The 21,207-nt window shown below is 40.6% G+C and overlaps 4 protein-coding genes across 8 annotated transcripts in view; 3 read left to right on the forward strand and 1 right to left on the reverse strand.

Annotated features, from left to right (window-relative positions):
* The window catches only part of LOC105678951 (proprotein convertase subtilisin/kexin type 4-like), a 210,539-nt gene that overhangs the window by 36,383 nt on the left and 152,949 nt on the right, over nucleotides 1-21,207 (reverse strand). Inside the window, exon 3 of the mRNA XM_012378683.2 lies at nucleotides 496-720. Coding sequence (XP_012234106.2) covers nucleotides 496-720 — 225 coding nt within the window. The remainder of the gene's footprint in view (nucleotides 1-495; nucleotides 721-21,207) is intronic.
* LOC136998808 (uncharacterized) lies at nucleotides 1,957-6,941 on the forward strand. Its single transcript, XM_067352023.1, has 4 exons — nucleotides 1,957-2,857; nucleotides 2,940-3,161; nucleotides 3,357-4,230; nucleotides 4,448-6,941. The coding sequence occupies exons 2-4, from the start codon at nucleotides 3,105-3,107 to the stop codon at nucleotides 5,452-5,454; spliced, it is 1,938 nt and encodes a 645-aa protein (XP_067208124.1). The 5' UTR covers nucleotides 1,957-2,857; nucleotides 2,940-3,104; the 3' UTR covers nucleotides 5,455-6,941.
* On the forward strand, nucleotides 7,047-14,094 carry LOC136998810 (dynein intermediate chain 3, ciliary-like). Of its 5 annotated transcripts, XM_067352027.1 has the most exons (7): nucleotides 7,272-7,402; nucleotides 8,043-8,475; nucleotides 9,037-9,137; nucleotides 10,575-10,732; nucleotides 12,183-12,360; nucleotides 13,228-13,588; nucleotides 13,956-14,094. In XM_067352027.1, exons 2-7 carry the CDS (start codon nucleotides 8,314-8,316, stop codon nucleotides 13,956-13,958), a joined length of 963 nt encoding a protein of 320 aa, XP_067208128.1. In that variant the 5' UTR covers nucleotides 7,272-7,402; nucleotides 8,043-8,313; the 3' UTR covers nucleotides 13,959-14,094. The 5 variants fall into 5 exon arrangements, with proteins under 5 accessions (XP_067208129.1, XP_067208127.1, XP_067208128.1 ...); XM_067352026.1 differs by lacking the exon at nucleotides 13,956-14,094 and having other exon boundaries at nucleotides 7,268-7,402; nucleotides 8,314-8,475; nucleotides 13,228-13,900; XM_067352025.1 differs by lacking the exon at nucleotides 13,956-14,094 and having other exon boundaries at nucleotides 13,228-13,900.
* LOC136998809 (uncharacterized protein DDB_G0286299-like) lies at nucleotides 14,104-20,892 on the forward strand. Its single transcript, XM_067352024.1, has 4 exons — nucleotides 14,104-14,239; nucleotides 14,552-14,824; nucleotides 15,115-15,421; nucleotides 17,794-20,892. The coding sequence occupies exons 2-4, from the start codon at nucleotides 14,615-14,617 to the stop codon at nucleotides 18,276-18,278; spliced, it is 1,002 nt and encodes a 333-aa protein (XP_067208125.1). The 5' UTR covers nucleotides 14,104-14,239; nucleotides 14,552-14,614; the 3' UTR covers nucleotides 18,279-20,892.

The following is a 21,207-nucleotide window of genomic DNA, read 5'->3' on the forward strand; positions in this document are numbered from 1 at the left end:
ATATAAAAATGGCATCGTTTCTAAATCAATTTCAATACAATCGCGCTCGTTTATTTTTGTTCTTGTTATGCGTACTATACCTATCTCAAAAATGTTACAATATAAAATACAGTTACATTGGCGTTAAAAATATACAATTATTGCTGAAGTAAACTCAAATCGTTGTACAAATTGATGCAAAATATTATGCAAAATATTATGCAAAATATATCTGATCTAAAATACATTTTCCAAAAATATCGTATTTGTTCTTCAATTATTTGACTGCATTGTTTATAAACAAAATCGACGCACTGTGATAAAATAAATTTTAGATCTGCGACATTTGGCTTTGCAAAATATTAGTTTGTAACATTTGAAACACAAATTTTCTTACAAAAATAATTCTTGCACTGCGACATTGTCATTTTTTCAACTCCTCATCAACATCGCACATGCAAAGTTGCAATTAACAGAAATATAAAGAATAACATGTTATTGATTAAAAGCGCTTACCAAATACCACATGTGAGGCCACTTCTCGTCGTTAAGCATGATTAGCATATTGGACGGATGTTTGTGGTTGTTTTTAAAATCCCTCTTGACGCGGTTTTTCACCCGCTGTTGTTCCGCTCGACGTACTCTGGAGTCTTTTATTAGCCTCTGATGCACTCCTAGATGCGGTTCCGTCGATCTCTTCGCCACGGATCGATGCTCCATGTGGAACCAATCATCGTTTATCTGCAACAATATTGTTTCGTATGAATACCGTGAAACTATCGCCGTGATTTTCGTTATTTCGAATCCGTTAGAAAAAAACGACTGACCGGGGATCCGGTTGTTCATTGATGCTCAATTAGAAGTCAACGATCGTGAATATTGCCGTGCAGCGATCGTTTCTCCGCTATTTGCCCGTGCTCTTTAATTGCATGCAATTTCAATGAAGGGAAAAGAAAAGAGTGCAGATACTGATGGATAGGTAGCAATTCTGAAGTCACTGGAGCAATGTAACAAGCCGCTTGTTGCGTTAAAGGCTTAGAAAATAGGGGGAAATGTTTCCCGGAAGAAATGAATATCATATATTACTGCCTGATGTATGTCGAATTACAGATTTCAATATCTTAAAAGTATTATAAACGCGTATAATAATTTACTCAATGCATACGTTGTATATTGAATAAGAACCGCTTTGGAGTTTTCTCAGAAGCAAGTTAACAAAACGTATATCAATTTTACGTAGCATTAATGTTACGGAAAACTATAAAAAGGACACAGACTCGCCGGGAGATTTGAAATATGCCACGGTCCCGCATTAATTATCGGAATTGGATTAACACGAACTCGCGTTTCCATTTTTTCTCATTATTCCCGACGGTGTAGACAAGATAAATGCTCGCTAAATCCCGAGTCGCGTTTATTAGGGCTACGGGATATATCATCCACCGACGGAAATGAAAATGTATACTGGACATAAAACAACGGCTGTTTGATGCGCAAGTTTGTTCCACCGGGTACAAAAATAAGGCTGCACGACGAGAGAGGGTGAGATAATGATAAACGTGAAAAGTTGGAAGCCAGCTGAGGACTTCTTTTGCATCCGTCTCCGGCCAGCCGAGGTACATTTTTTTCATTATCATGCCTCTCTCCTGCGCTTTTATAATGCCGTCTTTGAATGTCTCTCGCATATATTTCACTTACAAAACCGTTACGTCGCTTTCTATTAATATGAACAAAATAGGTTACTTTTTACGGACAATTCTTTTCACACGACAAATTCTATTACAGAGATTATTAATGTCATTGCGCCTTTAGTAGGATTAATTGTTCAAGGGAAACTGTAGTAGAGAGATATTAGTTGAGTCTCGTTTTTTTCAATGAAGGAATTTTTTTCTCTATTGTGCGCATCTGCATATAAATAATTTATATACGCAGAATTCAAGTACGCATATCAACAGTTTCCAATTTTGTTTTTTGCAAATTGTTTGTTCGAAAAATGTAAATTATTAAAGAAGTGTAAAGTCTCAATTGTGACTTTATCGAGTATTGTTTTAATCTTTCTTTCGAAAATAATGAATTCACTACACATCATCTTTATCTAAATTATATTTTTAAGATGTCTATTAAAAGAATATTAATAATATATATATATGTATATATATTTTTAGACGCTTTGCGTTAATTTCCTGAATATAATTCAACGTTCCACGAAATTGACGCAACCGCGGCAATTTACACGGAAGTGAACTAATGGCGATATTATTCCGTCGAACGGAATTCGCCCATCAATGTCCTCGCACGAGTTCTCAAATCGGATAAGCCCGCGGACTGAGTCATTCGTAATGAATCCAATCGATTGGGATCGGGGTCCCCCCGCATACGTGCGAGGACACATATCGAAGATGAACCCCGAAGCGCGCCGCTAAAGCGATTTAGCCGCGGATTCCAAACCGCGGTAGTGACATCGCGAATGGAAAGTTTGGAATGGAATTCGCAGGACCTCGTCCGCGATTCCAGAGTTCCCTGAATTTCGGTGGCAATTAGGACCGATGTTCAATGGACGATTCTCCGGCTGGCGAATTGGACGGCGAAGTTGCAAGTGAGAAGGACTGGGAATTAGTTCGGGCGAAGGGACGGCGCGATGGAAGCGATTGATTGTGACATTCGTGTTGTAACGCTGCGTTGTAACGCTGAGATAATCCCATAAATATGACGGATACGTCTGGAGCGGGGATGCTGACACGTGTGAAAATCGCGATGTCGATAAAGCTCCTCTCGTCGCGCACTTCAGCCGTTCGCAAACCGTACTAAGCAAATCGCACACGTTTGATACACACGTCCAAATTTCCGATGACTGCAACAGCAGTAAATCCAAGTATCGGTAAATCCAAAGAAATTCTCTTTTACCTGCGAAAAGTTATTCACACACAATTTATTAACCAGTTTCATCGATTGATTAATAGATACACATCTGCATCGCATCTAATAACATTTTGACATTTCGGAGATGCGATCTTGAATCTGACGAAAACGAAAAAAATCGATGGTAGAAATGGCGAAAAAGCATTGGCGAAAGTAACAAGATCAAAGTTCAGTTGCAAACACCATCCTGAAACTTTCAGCAAAAAATGTCGGCAGCTTTCTGGCGTAAGATAATTCCACGTTGGAGGTTTGCGCGGAGGAAAGTACGCATCAAAGAAGCGTAAAACCTTAACTCGTGCATTTTGTACGGAGATAGCGCTCCGATCCGCGTTATAATATTCATTAAGGCATCTGGCGTGTTTACTGGCGAATAAGCTCCCGGCAAGAGCAAATACAAATATTGCAAACGCGCCGGAATGTTTATATCTCTACCGTGAGTAACACGATTTCTCATCCAGGTGTCCACAAAGAGCTTGGTGTCGCGTTCGTTTAAGAGGCCGAGAATATTATTGCCGGAAGAGTTGGAGGATTTTATCAAAGAGGAATCCCACGCGTCCCGGAATTGCGAGATGGATATCATACCTGGATTTCTATCAAACAAAAAGTCGCAGGTGAAGCACGCGTTGAACGAGTTCCTAAAATTTCCGCGACAATTACTAGCGCCGCATATCGTTCTGAATTTTGTGACGTCGCCTAGAAATTTTAGTACGGCGGGAAATAATTCCATAACGTCTGACTGGCCATTTATGCAACGAAACGTTGACAGAGAAATAACTACGCGACTTAAGCGATGGAAGAGCGCGCAATCCAGCTGTGAGAAAGATAGCCAGAATTCGCAAGAATCCCGGAAATGTATCGAGGATCATCGACAATCCGCGGAATCCTGCAAAAAGGGACGCGAGAAGTGTAACAACGATAATCGAATATCCGCGGAAAGTTGTCGAAAGTCTGGCAGCGACTTACCGAGTCATCGAGAGCATTGCCGATCGATCGAATCCAGTACGCCGGTTCACTCGGACAAACCCGCACCGTACAACGATCGGCAAGCTTGCGAATCGACAAAGCGTGATTCTCGTAAAGCGACACGAATAACGTGCGAGAGCTGGACTCGCGGAAAACCAGCGACGGAAAAGAAGATTTATCACAAATGCAAGCCAAAGCCGTGCACTTATCCGCATAGCCGCAAGAAAACGATACCTTCCTCGTTATATTCGCCGGAAGATTGTAGCAAAGAAAAGCCGGCAGATTTGAAAAAAATATCAAAGCAAACCGCGACTGCTTTGTCCTGTCCTCAATCAAAATTGAAACCACCTTCGTGTACCAAGACAATTGGTACGTTGAGAAAAAATTAATACTGCAAATTCTGATCCTTTAAAAGTAAACAATAATAGAGAAAGCAATGAAAACTAGAAACACAGTCGTCGGAGTGAAAAAAACTATTTATTATAAATCAAGACAAAAATTTTTATGTATTAATTTATAATAGTTAATAATTTTTGCGTTTTTGGTTCTTATCGTCTCCTTTATTGAAAAGAATTTTTTATTGCAGAAAGCAAAAAGCCGAGCACATGTCCTGCGCCAAGTACAGAAGAGCATGAGCCCGATCCTCCACCACCGAGATATCCTCACTGGACCGAGAATCCGCCGTCTTACTGCGATCGTTACTCAAAAAAGACGACTTGCCCATCCTTTGTTAAATCCTCACCAATAATCTTTATTCCTAAGAAAGCACCGCAAAAGTCTCGGGCCAAAGATACTACGCCATCTTTTCAGAATATTCATAAAAATAAAAATGAATGCAGCAAGACGGACATCAAGACGAGAATATCACAATCGCGAAAAAGTTTAATGAGAACATGTATTCCTCGACGTGCAATCTCCTTCGAGGACAAATGCGCCGATTCTTTAACACTTCCTGCGCCCGTTGACAAAATGAAACAGGAAATTCAATGGTTTCCAACGTTAACAAAAGAGGGTCAATGTCGCGTCAAGAAGCCCGAAGAAAAGAAGTTTGTCATGTCGGACGTCGACGACTGCAAGCCCAATATAGCGAGCTACAAATATCGGTTAAGTAAGTGTCCTTGCTTAAGGGAGATACAGAATACCGATGTTGATCAGAAGTCACCCGTCGACGTTGGCATGCAGCAAAGGCAGGGCAATCCTTTGTCCCGCGACAAGGAGACAAATGAACTGGAATTACGAGAAACCGCGAAGAGAAAGAGAAAGAGGGTCAAGTTACATAGTAAAATGCAACAGAAATACAAAGTTCGCCTGAAAACGCTTCAGAAGAGAGACAAACGGCTTGATCCTCGTCCTTCACGGATCGCCGAGCTGAGACAGTCACGCGACGGGAAGATGCGGTCGCCTCTGTCGAAACAGTTTAGATCTGTCACGGAGGAAGGCAAACTTTCCCCGCGATTGAGAAACCCGTGTTCCGATTATTGTCCACCCGAGCGGCCGGTTGTCGAGCATAAAAGTTATCCGACAAAGATGGACGAGAGCCGGGCGATTCACGGCCGAAGCCTGGAAAAATCGTCGCGCACGAAACGTCGCTGAACTTTTAGAAGCCATTGTGAGATGCGGAATGTCGGGAATTTGCGATATTCATCGATTCAGATAACATCAACTTTAAAAACATATAAAACAATCGCTCACTTTAAATTTCAGATACAAATAAAAATGTTGATTTTTCGTAATTCAAATAAATTTCCACGAATATTTCTTTATTTTAATATCAGACAAATGCAACAATCAATTCTTATCATAAAAAATTTTAAACATTAGGAAAATATAAACTGCTAATTGTAATTATGCATGATTTCAACTGTTTGCGGTAAAAAACTAAACGGAGGATTATTACAAAATATTATGATGAGACCACGAAGGGTTAATATTTTTTAGAACATTGGCCTCGCTTTCGACTGTCCGTGCTAGAGCCATTAAAATATCCCGACGCGTCACTTCGATGTATCGAATGCAGCTCCAATTCTTAAAACTTCGACGATCCGATCTCCGGCCATTAGGAATTTGCAAATTGAATCCGGCATTGGGATATCGCCAAGTTCCAGATTCGCGTCCCCGCGTACGCAGTATAATCGATTACAATGCCGCCGGCTTCCGCATCGAATCTGATTCATTAGGTGCAGCGCTCCGGCGGCGGCGGTGGCGGCGGCAGCGGTTCATCCGATTTATCGGACGGCGCGAAAGCGTTGATTGGCGGACGCCGGATTGCAGACCGCAGAAATTGTGAGAGCTCTCGGCGAAGGGATAATGTCATCGCGATGGTCCGGCTGCATGAGAACAACGCGCGGCGGTACCGTAATTCCATAGAGTGCATCCAGCGCGGCGAATTGGCGCGCAATCGAATCGCCGCTGTACAAAGGGAAAGCACCGCAGAAACAGAACACCGCGCAAGAAATTACGCGGACCTTTTCTCCGAGCTCTACAACGTTCTCGCGTTCACTTTGAAGCACTAAGTAACCCCTTTGAACTTGAAATCCACCTTGTCTCATTTTCAATGCAAGGAATACCTTCTATGTATTAATGCTGATTATCATTTTGTGCCATTTCTTTGGAAAGTTTAGAATAATTTTTCAATAGGCAATACTGTAACACATTATATTAGCAATATTAAAAAATATGTGATATAATAAGAACAAAAACACATTTAATATTTTTCACATTTCTATTTGTCAACAACTTTCAACATTTTTTGACGGTAATATTTTAATTTTTTAAATAATATTTAATATTTCACCAAAATTTTATTAATATTATTAATTAATTTAATATTATATTTTATTAGTATTTAATAGTGCTTATGTTAAAAATTAAATCAAATTGAAACTTTCTTTTACTTTTAATAATTTTTTTAATCGTTGTAATTTTATCTTTTAAATTCTTTTTGAAACTTTCATAATTTTCCGCGTTTAAAATATCATTGATAAAAAAAAGCCACGCATGTCATCAATCTTGCTTACCAAGCCATTGTATAATGGACGCAATCATGATCACTTAATGCGACTATTAAGCTGCTACACCCGGTATTCTTGTATCATGTTATAGTTCGTTCGCGTGTCATGTTTCACAAGCTGAACATCGCCTTAATGGCTCTTCACGCTATATCGAGTATATCGCGTATCTCGATCGACATCGGGCGCCCGTGCGTGAAAAGTGTCGACGGTTAGGTAAATGTGCGATGCGCACGTGTGCCGATTTCTTTTGCCCGTCCTCCCTAAAATAAACTTAACGGAGGTACCTCGCCGTCGTTCCGCCGTTTTACATACGTCTCGTGGTTCAAAGAACGGTTTTCCAATAATGCTGATCCAGTACGCATATATCAAGCCAAGGTCGCAGTTCGGTAAGCGATGCTTCTTCGACGAGACAGATCCTGTCGCGCAGACGAATATCCTGCCGGATCCGAAACTCACGCGAGATCACCTACGTCCACCGGAACCGCAACCACCGCGGCACACAGAAGTCCGAACAACTTGCCCTTCATGAGGTAAGGAGATACAAAGTCCAAATTTCCTTCAAAGAGAGGAAATTTCAGCCCTTTGTTGATGACATATGTATGCACTTTCTGTGCAATCAAAGACAAACTAATTTGCGGTAAAAATTATTATAGATATAATGAATAATATTAAATATTGGCAACGATCGCAAAGCTAAAATTGTAAAAGCAGTTGAGTTTTCATCAAAATTCTGCAATATATTTGCAGAATAATTTCCAAGAATAAACCTTGGACATATGAATATGGTAAATATGACGATTTTGAGACTTCGTAATATTTTTTTTACAATTTAAGAGAATTTTATGCCGGTTTAAATTGAATATCTCGTCGGTGAGTAAAAATTATGTAAAATTTACGGTGAAAAAACAGATTTTCACGAATACGCATACTACAAGTAATAATCGGAAAAATTTAATTCAAACATAATATTGTTTCACAGCGCATTGCGGATATTTTTCGCAATGGCAAAATTAAATCTAACAGGTCTCGCGAAAATATAACAAATCAATATTTATGAGCGCGGTTTCAACGACACGTGCCGCGACATAAACCAGGGTTTACGTTAAGTGCATCGTAAATTGTTCATGCGGCTGCCTCCGTAACGAATAAGGATTTGCGTCTGCGAAACAGGTAAGCTGCGCCGTGATGAAAATATGAATTGACAATGCAAAGTACGGAAGGGCGGAGGCGTGAAGATTGTGTGTTTTTCCTACGAGTGAACCGCTTTAACGCCGCGGAGCGCCTCTCAAGAATGTCTTTAGTGTTAAGTGTGGCGTTAGGTTTTACGTTTGCAATAAACTGACGGCTAAGAAAGATGGGAACGAGTAGATAGGCGAGGTCGCTTTTATAGCTTCATCGTTGCACGCAACTCGCGATCTCTTTTTACCTCTCTCCGCGTCAGATGCAAACCGCCAAAAAGAGAACAAAGAAAAGCGGGATGTTAGACTTGGAGGGCGGTTGGCCCAAGAAGATAAACGTGACGGACGAGGAAGCCGTGCTGAGATTTCGCCGACGCGTCGAGAAGAGCGCGAATTGGGCGCCGAGGATAAAGAAGCTCACTGACGTGAGTCGCTTTGAAATATCTATTATGAAGCATATCTTATTGTTAGTGATGCTTTTCAAGCACATTTTACAGTATTAGTGTTTTTCATTCAGTTGTCCAAGATTTGTGTGAAATTACAACTATGTATAGTGGGTAATTTCAAAGTTATATCCAACTATTATAGATATATGTATGAAAGAGAAGAAACAAAAATCAATTTCTAGTGTTGCAATCAAACTGACTGCGCAGGTAAATTCACTAGATTTTATATATTTTATAAATATTTGCTCGTAATTCTCTTTCTCTTGCCTTATTGCTAAAAATTAATTTTATTTGCAAAATGTAAATTTGCATACGCGTAAAAATTTACATCTATAACAGTTGATTTTAAAAAATCACCCACTATAACACTTGTGATTTTGTACAAATTTTTTTACAATGTAAAGCGGATCAATATGTGCTCACATATACGCGGCTTTAATTAAATTAATCACATCAGAATCTCTAATGTAGTAAAAGTCCGGTGTAAAGTCGAGGATTAATTAGCAACTTCGTTATTAACTCAGTAATTTATTCACTTAGTCCATGGAGCGCTTTATACAGCAGAATAACATCATCAACCTCTACGAGAACTATTTTGACGATATAGTGCCGACCGCTCTCGTTCTTTCTTACAAAATAAGGTATGTTCCGTTTTCACTGCTATAACAAAACCCAGTAATTCTCACAAATTTGAAAGAGTCACGATTACGTAAAAAGGAGGAACTGTGTATTGTCATTTTTAAACTGCGCTCTTCAAACTGGAATATTGCACCTGATGAGAATGTTAAATCTCATGAGGTCTCGTGGACATTTGAAATGCACACCCGATCGTCTGTTTTTTTGGCCTGGTTGGCGTGCATTAAGCTGCAAATCCCGCTATCGTCGATATCTCAGGAATATTCCAAGTCTCGCTTCAACCGTGCCCGACGCGAGCTTCCTCGGACGTGTTAAATCTCTCGCGGCAAATCGCGGTCACGTACGGAATTATCATACGACGCATATCTTTATCGAGACCGGCGCTATCCGGCGAGACCGTGCGACACGTCCTTGTTACGGACTGATAAAGGGTGAATCTCGTAAATCTAGAGACAAGTTCCGCATGTTAAAATAAAAGAAAAAAAAAACATCAGAAATCCTGCATTCGCGAAAAAGGACGAACATGAATTTATCTGCAATTATTGTTGTATTTTTATTACGTATATGTGCAAACTTTGCTCGCTTCATTGCGCGGCGTGTCGTCGCGTATATATTTTATACAAGCTCGATAGCTTATTTATGGGACGGCAAATCCATAAATCGATCAGACGACGATGCTGTTGTCAAGAAGCTCGCGGGTAAGCTCTCTTATCTCGTCGGCTTTTCGTCTTCCGCTGCTTACTTAACGCGAGTCGCGATTTTCGCCGTCTTTTTCCTCGCGTGTCCAAACACGTGTTGCGCTTCGCGAATGTCTCGCGCTTTCAGAGCGCATATCGATCCTCGCGAACGGATCGACCTGTTCTATTTTCGTGTGCTCTTAATATTGTTGTCTCTGAAAATTTGTCTCTTTTCTTATTTGGAAAATTTGCTCGAACAAAGAAGTATCCACAAAGCAATAAGAAAAATAAAAAAAAAAAGAATAAATTCAACAAAATTCGAGTCCAAACTTGCGTTCCAACAGTTCGCACAACAAAACGAACAAAGTTCTTCGTCTTTCGCTTAACTACTACAATGTCACAAAGACAATATTATCTCGCTTTCGTGTCTGGTAAATTCGGAACAAAGCAGGCCATTTCGGCCGCGACCGGAAGAGTTCGCCGTTACATCCCTTCGAGCGATAATGGGGTCCATTCATTCCCGCGCATCCTGACGAAGAATCGTTCGACTGTCGTTACAATTAATCGCTTCGCGAATGGTATTAACAAAATAAAGATATCGGAACGGGGTCTGTAAATGCGATGGCATTATCGTGTCGTCGAGAAAATGATTCAAGCGCTTCAAGGATTAAAAAAAAAAAAAAAGAGAAAAGGAAAAAAAAGCACTTCTGCTGGCGGATTTTACGCGAATATCATGGGGGCTTAATACTTTTTTTTCTTTTCCAGAACTTCGAACATGTATACCGACCCGCAGCCCGTCGTAAGACCAGTCAATCACCTGTCGTGGTCGCCCGAGGAAAATCGATTGGCGGCCTCCTACTCGTTCGCGGAGTTCAAGACGAAACCTTCCGATGTAAATCCGTGCTCCTACATATGGGACATCGGTATGAGAATGTCGCTCATATGTTATACTCGCTTGCGTTACCACGCAAGAATTCGCATGTTTTTCCGTGAAGAAAAACGCTATCAGAAAGCACTTAAATTTTTAACATAACAAAAAGTGGAATTTTAACTGAAGAATTTTTTGTCATAAATATTCGTATTTTTCGTGATAAAAATGTAGATTATTTAAAAAATCAATACATATAGAATTTAATAACGTACAATAGAAATTGATTTGTTCAATTTTGCAATTTGTGAGAAAAAAAAGCATTATTTTAATATTATTATTTTTAGCATTTTAATTCAGTGAAATAATAGTGTGTGAAGCGGATCGTTTCTAATTATTTTATGAATTCGATTTGACTCATTTTCACTTATCTTATTTTTGAATAAATTAAAATAAGTGTGAATAAATCGGATCAGTCTTTAAGAATATTATAAAATATTTAAAAACGATCTGCTTCGCCAGCCGATTCGATTCATCAAAATTTATCTTATTGCTTTTATTATTACTTTCAATCTTACTTTTATTATTTTAGTTGTTAAATAAATTCAATCGTGTTGAGTTTTACCGTATTTCGCGCGATTTGTCTCTCTCTTTCCCTCTCCTCCCCTCCCCCCCCTCTCTTTCTCGTGTTTCTGAATTTTATTGAATTTTACTGTACACTAATGCAATTCCGCGTGAAACAGATTTTTTTTCTAGAATGTCGAGTGACACGTTTTACAACGTATCGGAAGTATGTTTCATCGTGTCGTCGTCAAACACGACCTGTCACTCGCCCGTCCTGATTCCGGTCGCGGAAATCGATTGGTCGTTTCAAAGTCCTTCATAACATTTGAAATGTGTCTCACTGACATGAATCTTTATATCTACACCAGACGTCAGTGTGTAAGCGCGTTGTTTATGTCGCACGTTTGTTATTGACAGAAACATATCACATGACAAAAACAACCCCCCTATAAAGCCGAACGCATTTCCAGTAACATGATTTCTGGTAGCGTAATATGGAGAAACATAAAATATTTTATGACTGATACAAATCTCAAACGTTGAGCGAAAAAAAAATATGAAGTTACCGATAAAAATATTTTAGAGAGTTTTATATTAAAAACATGGGAACAAAGAGCTTTGCGTGAGCCCTTTTATCGCACAAAATATTCTCGGTTAAAACAAAACTAAGTATTATTAAAAAAATTGAGCGTTTGAAAAAAAGATATGTTCATTTAGCTGCCAGTCAGTTTTAAATTTTAAGCCGATTTTAGCGAGACCACACGTTGTAAAAAAATAAAAATCCAAAGAGTTTTTAAAAAAATAATTTTACTATATAAATATTTTTTAATTGTGAAAATTTTAAAACTTAGAAGGAAAAAAATGAACTTGCTCGATTATTTATTTAACATTATCGAATTGCAGAGGAACAATGAAACGCGTAATTTCGCTTTTTATCGCAGAGAATCCAGTCGCGCCGGTGATGTGTCTGAGATCACCGTCACCATTAATTATCACTGAGTTTAATCCGCGCAATCCGCCGATGCTGATTAGCGGGCTGATGTCTGGCCAAGTGTGCAACTGGGACATCCGGGTTGGAGATAGGCCAGTGCAAATGTCCCATCGTCAGTTTAGCCACAGGTACCTATCTATCTCCGAATTGGGAAGTTCCTCGGGACTTGCACCTATCCACCGAGATTATTGGCCAGAACTTGGACGCGCTTGACTTTGATGCATGGTCGGGGAAATCGGCAAATATCCTCCGAGACAAACGCTGCGAAGCCGTGCAAACGGTAGTTTCTGATACCTGAATTAATACAATCTTTGGCAGATATGGCAGATATGGCATGTCACCGAGAACGTGTTAACTCGGATTAACGGCACATGAACGCTTCTATCAAATATAAGCCGATAGTTGTTGCGCGTAGATTTCTCGCTCAAATTTGCTTAATCAAAGTAACGTTATTGCTTAGATAATTACATGTGTCTTTTCAATCTCTTCTCATTCCTTTCCTTCCAAATTCAATAAGTCGTATAATATTTTCACATTATAAATAAGTGATTATAATTTTTTAAACAACTTTACACTGTTAAATTTATCATCGAAAAATATTATAATGCCATTAATTGCTTCCATTAATTCCATTTCTTGCTGCAACGGAGATAAAATAAGAAACGAACGACGAAACAGCCGCGCGGCTTTATCCGAGTCGAAAAGCCGCGGCCGCATTGCCTTCCACAGATTCCACCTCTGCATTAATTATCCGAAGCGGGCCAATTAAACGGTGTAAGCTCTACGGCGGATCGCCGCGATTCTCGCGTTCCGTAAAACGCGATTTTTGCCGTCACCGCGGCAAAACGCTTTCCAAAGAGCCCGGCCGTTTCGTTGCCAAATTGTAATTCCCGTCACTGCCATTTCTTCTCTCGTTTTCGCCGGTAGCGCGCAAAGAAACTCGGCGAACCAGGCGTTCTGGACCGCAGCCAAGACCAACACGAAATTCTTCTCAGGGTCCACTGGCGATACGATCAGGTGGTGGGACATCAGGAAGCTGAGGCAACCGACCGAAATGCTGGTGATGAACCTGGACAATCCGCTTCGAGCGGATATCTCAGAGGCAATCGGCGTCACGGCGTTGCAATACGAACTGACAATAAGCAACAGATTCCTGTCGGCACGGAGAACGGCCTGGTAATCAACGTAAATCGGAAGATGCAGAGTCCGGTGGAGAAACTGGCGGTGAGATTTAATTGTCACCTCGGTCCTGTCATCGCCATCGATCGACACCCTTTCGCCCTTAAGAATTTCCTCACACTGGACTGTCAAAATCTGAACGAACAATACCAAGGAGGACTGCTTGATCAATATCCGGTTGGTGGAACCGTGAAAATTTAGTGCAAAGTTACAATTATTACAGTGATTTTAGAATCAACTATGATAAATGTAAATTTCCACATGTAATTATCGAAATTTGTAAACAGATTGTACAAGTAAATTTAAAAATATATTTACTCGCATCATCTGTCTCGTTATAATAGAAATTAATTATATCTGCGAGCTATAAATTTACATATGTGTGGAAATTTACTGTAATAATTCATCCCAAAATTACCCACTACAATAGTTGTAATTTTAACTAACTTTTCTACAATGGTTAACAAATTTCGAGGTTAATATTGTCGTTTCGAGCGTGTCGTTGAGAACTGAAGAAGTAAAAAATTGTACTTTGCGCGCGCAGTGAACAGAACGTTGCTTTAAGCGGAGGCTGCTGGAGCAGGTCCAGGCACTCGGTGTTCTTCACCATAAATGCGATAGGTCTGCTCGAGGTGTATGACATTTTAAACGACATGAAGTCGCCAGTGACCACGTTCCGCGTCTGCGACGAGTGTCTCACGACCTCTCGCGCCTCACAAGAACGGTCAAATTCTGGCAGTCGGTAGTCACAACGGCAATATACACCTGCTGGAGTGCTCTGAGAGTTACACTGTCAATACCAGAGACGAGAAGGCGAATTTTCTTGCCGTGAGTGTTGAGAAAAGCGCTGGTGTGAGAAAAACAACAATGAGATACCACTTAAAAAATTTTTAACGAAATTCTTAAGAAAGCACGAGCTAAATTTAATTCAAATAAAATTAAGTTTATCCAAAGAGTACAATTATAAAGATTTTATGACTTATACAAACCTTTCTTATATAAATATTACATTATTTTTACAATGAGATCTTAAATTGGCCACGTTATTGCCGTTTTACGAGCTCGATTGTACACTCGACTTTGATTTCACGTCATTTTACGCTGATTAAAGATGAAAGAAGACATGTCTTTTTGCTGCAGTATCTGGAGAGGTGCTCTCTATTCGAGAAGACCGTTGATGCGCGATTGAAAGAAATACACCTAATGCAAGCAAGTGAGGATTCCGTACCAGATATCTCGCTTGTGCTAAAGAGCATGCGGAAGAAAAGAGACGGTAAAGAGAAGAAGGAGGAACGGCCTAAGAAAAAATCCCGGAGAAAAGCGAAGGACGAGGCGTTCTTCGAAGAGCTGGCGGAAACGGAGGCGGTGTTTTTTCACGCGGTGGAGAAGATAACGAAGACTTTAAGTAGCCGGGTAGAAAAGAGCACTTTTCACGCGCATAAAATCCTCTGTCGTGCCGTTTAAGACTTTCGCATACCTTTGCTGAAACATTAACGATCGCTGTTACAGACTAGCACTTCTGTCAGACAATGGAAAAATATTGCTCCTTCAGAGATATCAGCTTTTTATCGAAATATTTGAATATTCGTCGTAATGTACATTTAAATAATCGCATAATTGCTATTTATGACGTCACACAGCATTTTGAAAAATATTAATAAACAATTGTTTTTATCAACACTGCATTCTGCTGAATTCTCTAGGTAACTTCGAGTTACGCCTATCTGGAAGATCTCGAAAAGGCGCCTCAAGAAATATTACGCAAGAGAAAGAGAATAAGGAGCAAATTGGAAAAGGACAAAATTGAGGAAAAAAAGAACAAACCTATTATCAAAAAGGCGTCACCGAGAACGATTATAATCCCGGCGGAAGAGAGAAAGATTGACGAAAAGGAAGAAGAAGCGGTTGCGGAAGCGCCGTTTGTGATATCAAAAAGAGCGGTGAAAAAACGACGCAAAGTCTGCGCCGTGAAAGTCTGCGAGCCGGAAATCTGTTGCGCGGACCTGGAAGGTAAGCAGCTTCCGTTACGAACGACGTCTCGTCCGGTCGATGAGGCGATCTACTTTTCCGCTTTGCAGATCGCGGAACACTCGGTACGTCACGTGGACAGCAGGTGCGCTCTCCGTATCGAAGATAACGAGATCTCCGCTCCGAGTCCGGCATGATCCGATAATACTCGTACCTTGCCTTGATACGTGCGATTTTATTCAACTCACAGTATTATATAATTTTCTCTCACATTTGAGCGCCAACAGCGACAACACAGCGCAAGAAATATCACGCCCGCGGCTCTGATAACGCCGAGCGAAGCGAAAAAAAACGCGCCAGAAAGAAGATAATATTGCACAAAAAAAGCGTTACGCGGTGGAAAATCGCGATCAAAACGCGCGAATGAACCACGTCAGCTGGAAACTGATAAAAGTTCATTGTTCGGATCCAATCGTGCCCTCGCTCGCGACTCCCCTATCGACACATCTCGCTGACGCACGGAAGACGACGTCTCTCGAGCGCGACACAATCGGACAGCTTAATTAAGAACGTTGCTGTCGCACGATTGCGGACGCGCACCGAGCACGCTGTATACGTCTATTCGAGCCCGCACCCGCGTTAGATTAATGCGCTTGACTCGCGGGAGATCCACCTGGTTGTCGTTTCCTCTCGGTTGTCGCAGGCGCGCCGAGATAATTGGGAACGCAGCTTCAACGTGCCGTTTGTTAATGAAAGACGTATACAAACAGAAATCCGCGCACGAATCTATCCGATGAGAATTTATTAGCTGTTCCGGTTTCGCTCTGCGTTCGTTGGCGGCGGACCGAAGAAAGACGCGTGATAGGCGGAACAAAAGAAACCACGCGCTAATTATATTTTTCTTTCAATCTACCGCGAAACTCGGATAGCCGATAAGAAGATTTCGTCGGGCTACAATTCGGTACATCTATTATATTCTTGTGTCGCTACGTAATTCAGCATTTTCTTAAACCGGATGCGCTCTACAATCGCAGAAACCCAGCTCTCTTGCACCATTAAACTATCATTTGTTACATACATCAAAGATGCATTATGTTTCTGTCGTCTTGCCAACAACTATGACGCGCCATATCTCACTGGCTGACTCCGGTAGAAATGTTTTTCTTTTATTTTCGAAACGCTATGTTTGCATACCGACGTTACGTCGTCGTGATGAAATGCATCATTAAAATGAATACGTTTTGCCCATCATTTTTAAACAACCCAATGTGTAATACAACTTATATGCAATTACTTTATTTAATTCAATTGATGTAAATAGTAAAGTTTCCTAAACAAATTTATATAAATTTAAATTTAATGCTCATAAAAGTTTAAATTTCCTTTTTCGTATAAAACAAAATTGTCATCGTCACAAGTAGACGAACAGAGTAATTTCAATTGTTCAGATAAGAACAAGCCTGTAAAGTTCTTCTTATTACGTCTATCAAAATGGATTTCGTTTGTAAGTCGATAGCGACAATTAGCGTATTATTGCGAAGGGGCGAAAGGGTTAGGTTTAAATTGGATGCTATATAAATGAGACAAGGGTACGGGCAACGATGGCGAACAAAATTGGCCGGGATGAAATCACCCTGACGCTTAGATTACAGCATTAAAGCGGGGACCATTTGTCGTCGTCCCACCGGGCGTTTTAAACGCATCGAGGGTGCATTGAAGTGTCCATCGTAATTGGCCTCACGGGGAATAACGTAGCTCGATGGCGTAGCTTTATGGCATTTCATCTGCCGAAATAAAATGAAACGTGTCGTTGCCCTGATTCGCAATGTTTATTCCGTAAAATAAAGCAGTTTAATTTATTTCGAAATCAAAAGACGCCATTGTACCTTTCTGAAATTCCCTATCCGTAATTATCCCCGTAGTATCGACAAACCGTTGCGTTAATTTGTATTATAAAGTAATCGTATAAACTCTGAAAATTTAATGTGCGTCGATATTAATTAACTTACGCGCAGTTTGATGTTTGTAATGAGATAATTCGGAAAGAAAATTTTTCAGTTCTGAATTTTAAATGGCAGAAAGTTAGTGTAGCTGTCGATGAGCAAACACCTTTTAAACGAGGACGACGTGTTTCGACTACGTGCGAAAAATAATTCCGTTCTTCATTTCTGTATATAATCCCGGCTATATATATTATAATAAATATTTTTATATTGAGAAACAACATTCACAAAATGAATAAATAACATAATAACATAAAATCAAATTTGACAAAGAGTATAAACAAGATATAATTTTAATTAATTATAAATATTTATTTTTCCTAAAATTAATTATCTGAACGAATTACTTCAACGTAATAAATGTAAAACAAACATATCGTTCATCACTGACGTTCGTTATTTTTATTTCAGAAAAGCGAAAAGCCACATTGCAGACCCAACTGACCTCGAAGAAGAAATTTTCTTCGGAGGGCGAATCGCTGGCGGACGTACTTGCGGACGAAGTCGAGGAAGCCAAAAGGGAAGTGCGTGCTTGGTGGGAGAGAGAAGCGAGGAAGCGTAACTTGTGGTCGCCAGGAACGTTTGGGGTCGCGCACGAGAAACCAGGAAGGAAAAAGGAGAAAGTTGAAAACGGCGACGACGTGTCGCCTGTGCGGGACGCGGAAGAGGGAAGATCGGATTTTCGGCAGCTCGCAGAAACGAGCTCGAAATGGAAGTCCAGGAATGAGGGCGAGGACAAGACTTCGCGAGCACAAGGAAAAAGAGCGGTGAGACAACTCGAGTCCCATCTCGGGGAACGTGCTCAGAAGACAGAGACGCGTCCAACGCCATCCGCGTATAATGGTGAACCAAAAGAGGAAACAGCGACGCAGCGCGCAACTGGAGACAGCAATTAATAATTTCAAATTTACAATTTTTTGGCAATTTCAATGAAATTCACTGGCAAACAATACAATAAATTTCAAGAGTAGAAACGCGATTCAAACATATTTTTAATTGAAAATTGCGAGGAAAATCTTGGATGAATTTTAAATTATCGCATTATTCTCAACAAACAATGCATTAATTAATCTCAATCTGGCAGCGCAATTTTAATTATAATGATTTCATAATACAACGATTGCAGCAATAAATTAATTGCCGATTTGTAGCAAATGGATGCATTATAGAATGTCATAAAAATGTATAAAATTATATTCGATGACATTTGAAGCAATTTGCCTCTTAAGATATCTTATGTTACAAGATTTTGAGTGAAAAAAAGCATTACGTAGTTGTTCTTTCTATTACACGAAAAGCCAAAGAATCTTCGAGGAATTTTCCGAGAAGTTGGCAGCGCGCACTTCACATTTGAATAGAATTGCAAGACTTTTGATGCTGCGCTCCGCATGAAGAGAAACGGACGAATGAAGCAGACTGGATATTGTCAAGTGAAGCGAGGTACTTACGTATACATACGTACGTTAAGAAAATCGAAAGAGCAGACTCGGCCGGGCGCTGAAAGTTTCAGGCGATGAGGCAAAAGCAAAGACAAGAAAAAAAAAACGTGAGAATATTTCGAGATGACGCGCTAATGGTTCATTTCGTCGCGCAAACGAGGAATATTATGCGAGAAGAGATTGCCATCCCCGTTGAAATTCTCCCCGGGCAGTCCGAAGCAGGTCTAAAGCGACGTGGTGCAGAGCGGCTGAAACTTAAGGCGGTAAATTGCCGAAATTACCGCGAGGATCAAAGGGGCGCGCCATTAAAGTTCTCCGATTAATCGATCGCGCGGGCGCGTCTCGAAGGACGCACCGCTGGCGACGGAAGCGCGGAATAGAGGATCGCGGCCTCGGGAGTGCGATTCGCGTGTCCCGGCAGACTTCGAGATGAATCTCGCGGAATTGGAAATAAGACTGACGTGCTCTCGGGGAAAAAAGTTCGCTGAAACACCCGGGGGAGAGACGGAGTTTAAAAATTCAAGCGGCGGTGCGCTCCCCGCTTAATCCGCGAGAAGCGTCTCGCAAAGTTTGCGGCGCATCTGAAACGCCGGCGGATTAAGCCAATATAAATTAAATTATGGAAATCGTCCCGGTGCGCCGGCTACATTTCCACGAGGGTCGCATTTTCACTTCGCGATACGCGACTAAAGAACTTTAAGCGGGCGACAAGGAAACGAATAGTTTTATAATCCATTTCCTTGGTGAGTTCCGGAATTATTGAATCTACATCGATCGCACATGCATCATGAGAAATAACGTCGTCTCGTTCAATTTCTCACGCATATAACATTTCGAATAAATCAATTCGAGCACACTAACGTCCGCAAGTGAATCCTGCAGGAATAAAAGCAAAAATCAACGGAACATTAACCGAAGTGAAAAAGGATGTTTAATAAAACATATAATAACATTCCATTATACAACGTTAAAGGCGAATAGATATACACTCGGGAGTATCGCAAAGAGAAACGCAAATTGAAGAGTGGCGTGGAAGTATCTCGACGGTGAACGTTTCCAAGAAGCATCTGTGGAAGAAGCATGCCAAGAGATCAATTAATCAATGCCGGGATCGCGGGGAGCACATGAGACGTAAAGGGAGAAGGAGCGAAATCTCGAATATGCATTCCGCGCAAATTTGGCGAATCACAGAATTCGGCTCTTTGCCCGAGACAAGGGAGGAAAGTTTCCGAGTGAGGAGTTAAAGACGCAAAGTTGAGCGGAGCCGAATGGATGGCGTGCCACGTTCATGGAAGAGTCATGAGGCGTTTCCCTATACTTTCCCGCCGTCCGCGTCACGAGAAACTTGCAGTCGTATGGAAAATTCGCGCAACCTGATTGAAAGGATTCGCATTACGTAGCTCGGCTTGTGAATTCCCGCGAAGGAGCATCCTCAAGCGGGAAAACGTTAAAAATATTTTAGAGATGCGTAGAGAAATCTAACAAGTAAATTTGTGAAGTTTTATTTGCGACGGTAGAAACCCCGTTTAAGCGGTGAAATTTTTTCGGAAATAGATTTACGACTCTTCGCGGGCAATAGCACATGTTTCGGTTTATTTGCCGGCGCTAAATCCTTGCTCTTGGTCAAAAAGAAAATGGCTCCTGGCGATAAGCCAAGTCCCGCGTCTCATTATGTATGTGCACGGTTTAAGAGATTAAAAGTGTCGACGGCAAAGAATTCTGCAACTGGCCTAGTTTCGCGATCGGTTAGCCGGGTCTCGTACGGGTTCTTTATTTGCTCGGTAAATCCGGCTGGAAAACTACAGGTGTAGCGCGGATTAGCAAATCGATAGACACTCGAGAAGAGTACCGTAACTACTGAGTCTTTTGCGTTGAAACTCCGTTTCGGGATAATATCTATTGAAGCTATCCTCGCATTTGCAAAATCATCGTAAAATGTAGCAATGAAGCAAATTGAGAAAATCCTAAGTGATGGAAATACGATATAAACTTTCCAGACGTGGCACGCTGAGATATTTGTCGTTTTATAAGTTGACGAAACAATTTATCTTATACATCTTTTTTTATAATACTTTTAGATTATTTAGATATTATTATTTTGATTGTATTATTATTGAAATATCTTTATACATATATAAGATTTGTGAAATATATATATATCTTTAATAAATATAAACTGTGAAAAAAGATATCTCTGCAATTTTTAAACTTGAATTTCATGTACGAACAATCTCACTGCTATTCCACTGTCGTTCGAAAAAAGTATACCGAAAAATCTCCAATTTTTAATCAATCGGCTGTTGGTGTGTGTTGGTTCATAGATAGCATCGATGTCAGTGATGTGGTGCATGAAACCGAGAACAATACGGATGCATCTTCGCCGCCG

Source organism: Linepithema humile, chromosome 3, assembly GCF_040581485.1.
Source record: "Linepithema humile isolate Giens D197 chromosome 3, Lhum_UNIL_v1.0, whole genome shotgun sequence".
NCBI classification, from domain to species: domain Eukaryota; kingdom Metazoa; phylum Arthropoda; class Insecta; order Hymenoptera; family Formicidae; genus Linepithema; species Linepithema humile.

What these genes read in the sequence shown, in the direction of transcription:
- LOC136998808 (XM_067352023.1), top strand. Translation starts at nt 3,105, where the DNA reads ATGTCGGCAGCTTTCTGGCGTAAGATAATTCCACGTTGGAGGTTTGCG. An exon ending in GGAGGTTTGCGCGGAGGAAA is followed by an intron (nt 3,162 to 3,356) that starts GTACGCATCAAA and finishes TTTCTCATCCAG; the next exon opens with GTGTCCACAAAGAGCTTGGT. An exon ending in TTCGTGTACCAAGACAATTG is followed by an intron (nt 4,231 to 4,447) that starts GTACGTTGAGAA and finishes TTTTTATTGCAG; the next exon opens with AAAGCAAAAAGCCGAGCACA.
- LOC136998810 (XM_067352026.1), top strand. Translation starts at nt 8,314, where the DNA reads ATGCAAACCGCCAAAAAGAGAACAAAGAAAAGCGGGATGTTAGACTTG. An exon ending in GTTCTTTCTTACAAAATAAG is followed by an intron (nt 9,138 to 10,574) that starts GTATGTTCCGTT and finishes TTTCTTTTCCAG; the next exon opens with AACTTCGAACATGTATACCG. An exon ending in CATCGTCAGTTTAGCCACAG is followed by an intron (nt 12,361 to 13,227) that starts GTACCTATCTAT and finishes AATTCTTCTCAG; the next exon opens with GGTCCACTGGCGATACGATC.
- LOC136998809 (XM_067352024.1), top strand. Translation starts at nt 14,615, where the DNA reads ATGCAAGCAAGTGAGGATTCCGTACCAGATATCTCGCTTGTGCTAAAG. An exon ending in CGAAGACTTTAAGTAGCCGG is followed by an intron (nt 14,825 to 15,114) that starts GTAGAAAAGAGC and finishes TGAATTCTCTAG; the next exon opens with GTAACTTCGAGTTACGCCTA. An exon ending in CTGTTGCGCGGACCTGGAAG is followed by an intron (nt 15,422 to 17,793) that starts GTAAGCAGCTTC and finishes TTTTTATTTCAG; the next exon opens with AAAAGCGAAAAGCCACATTG.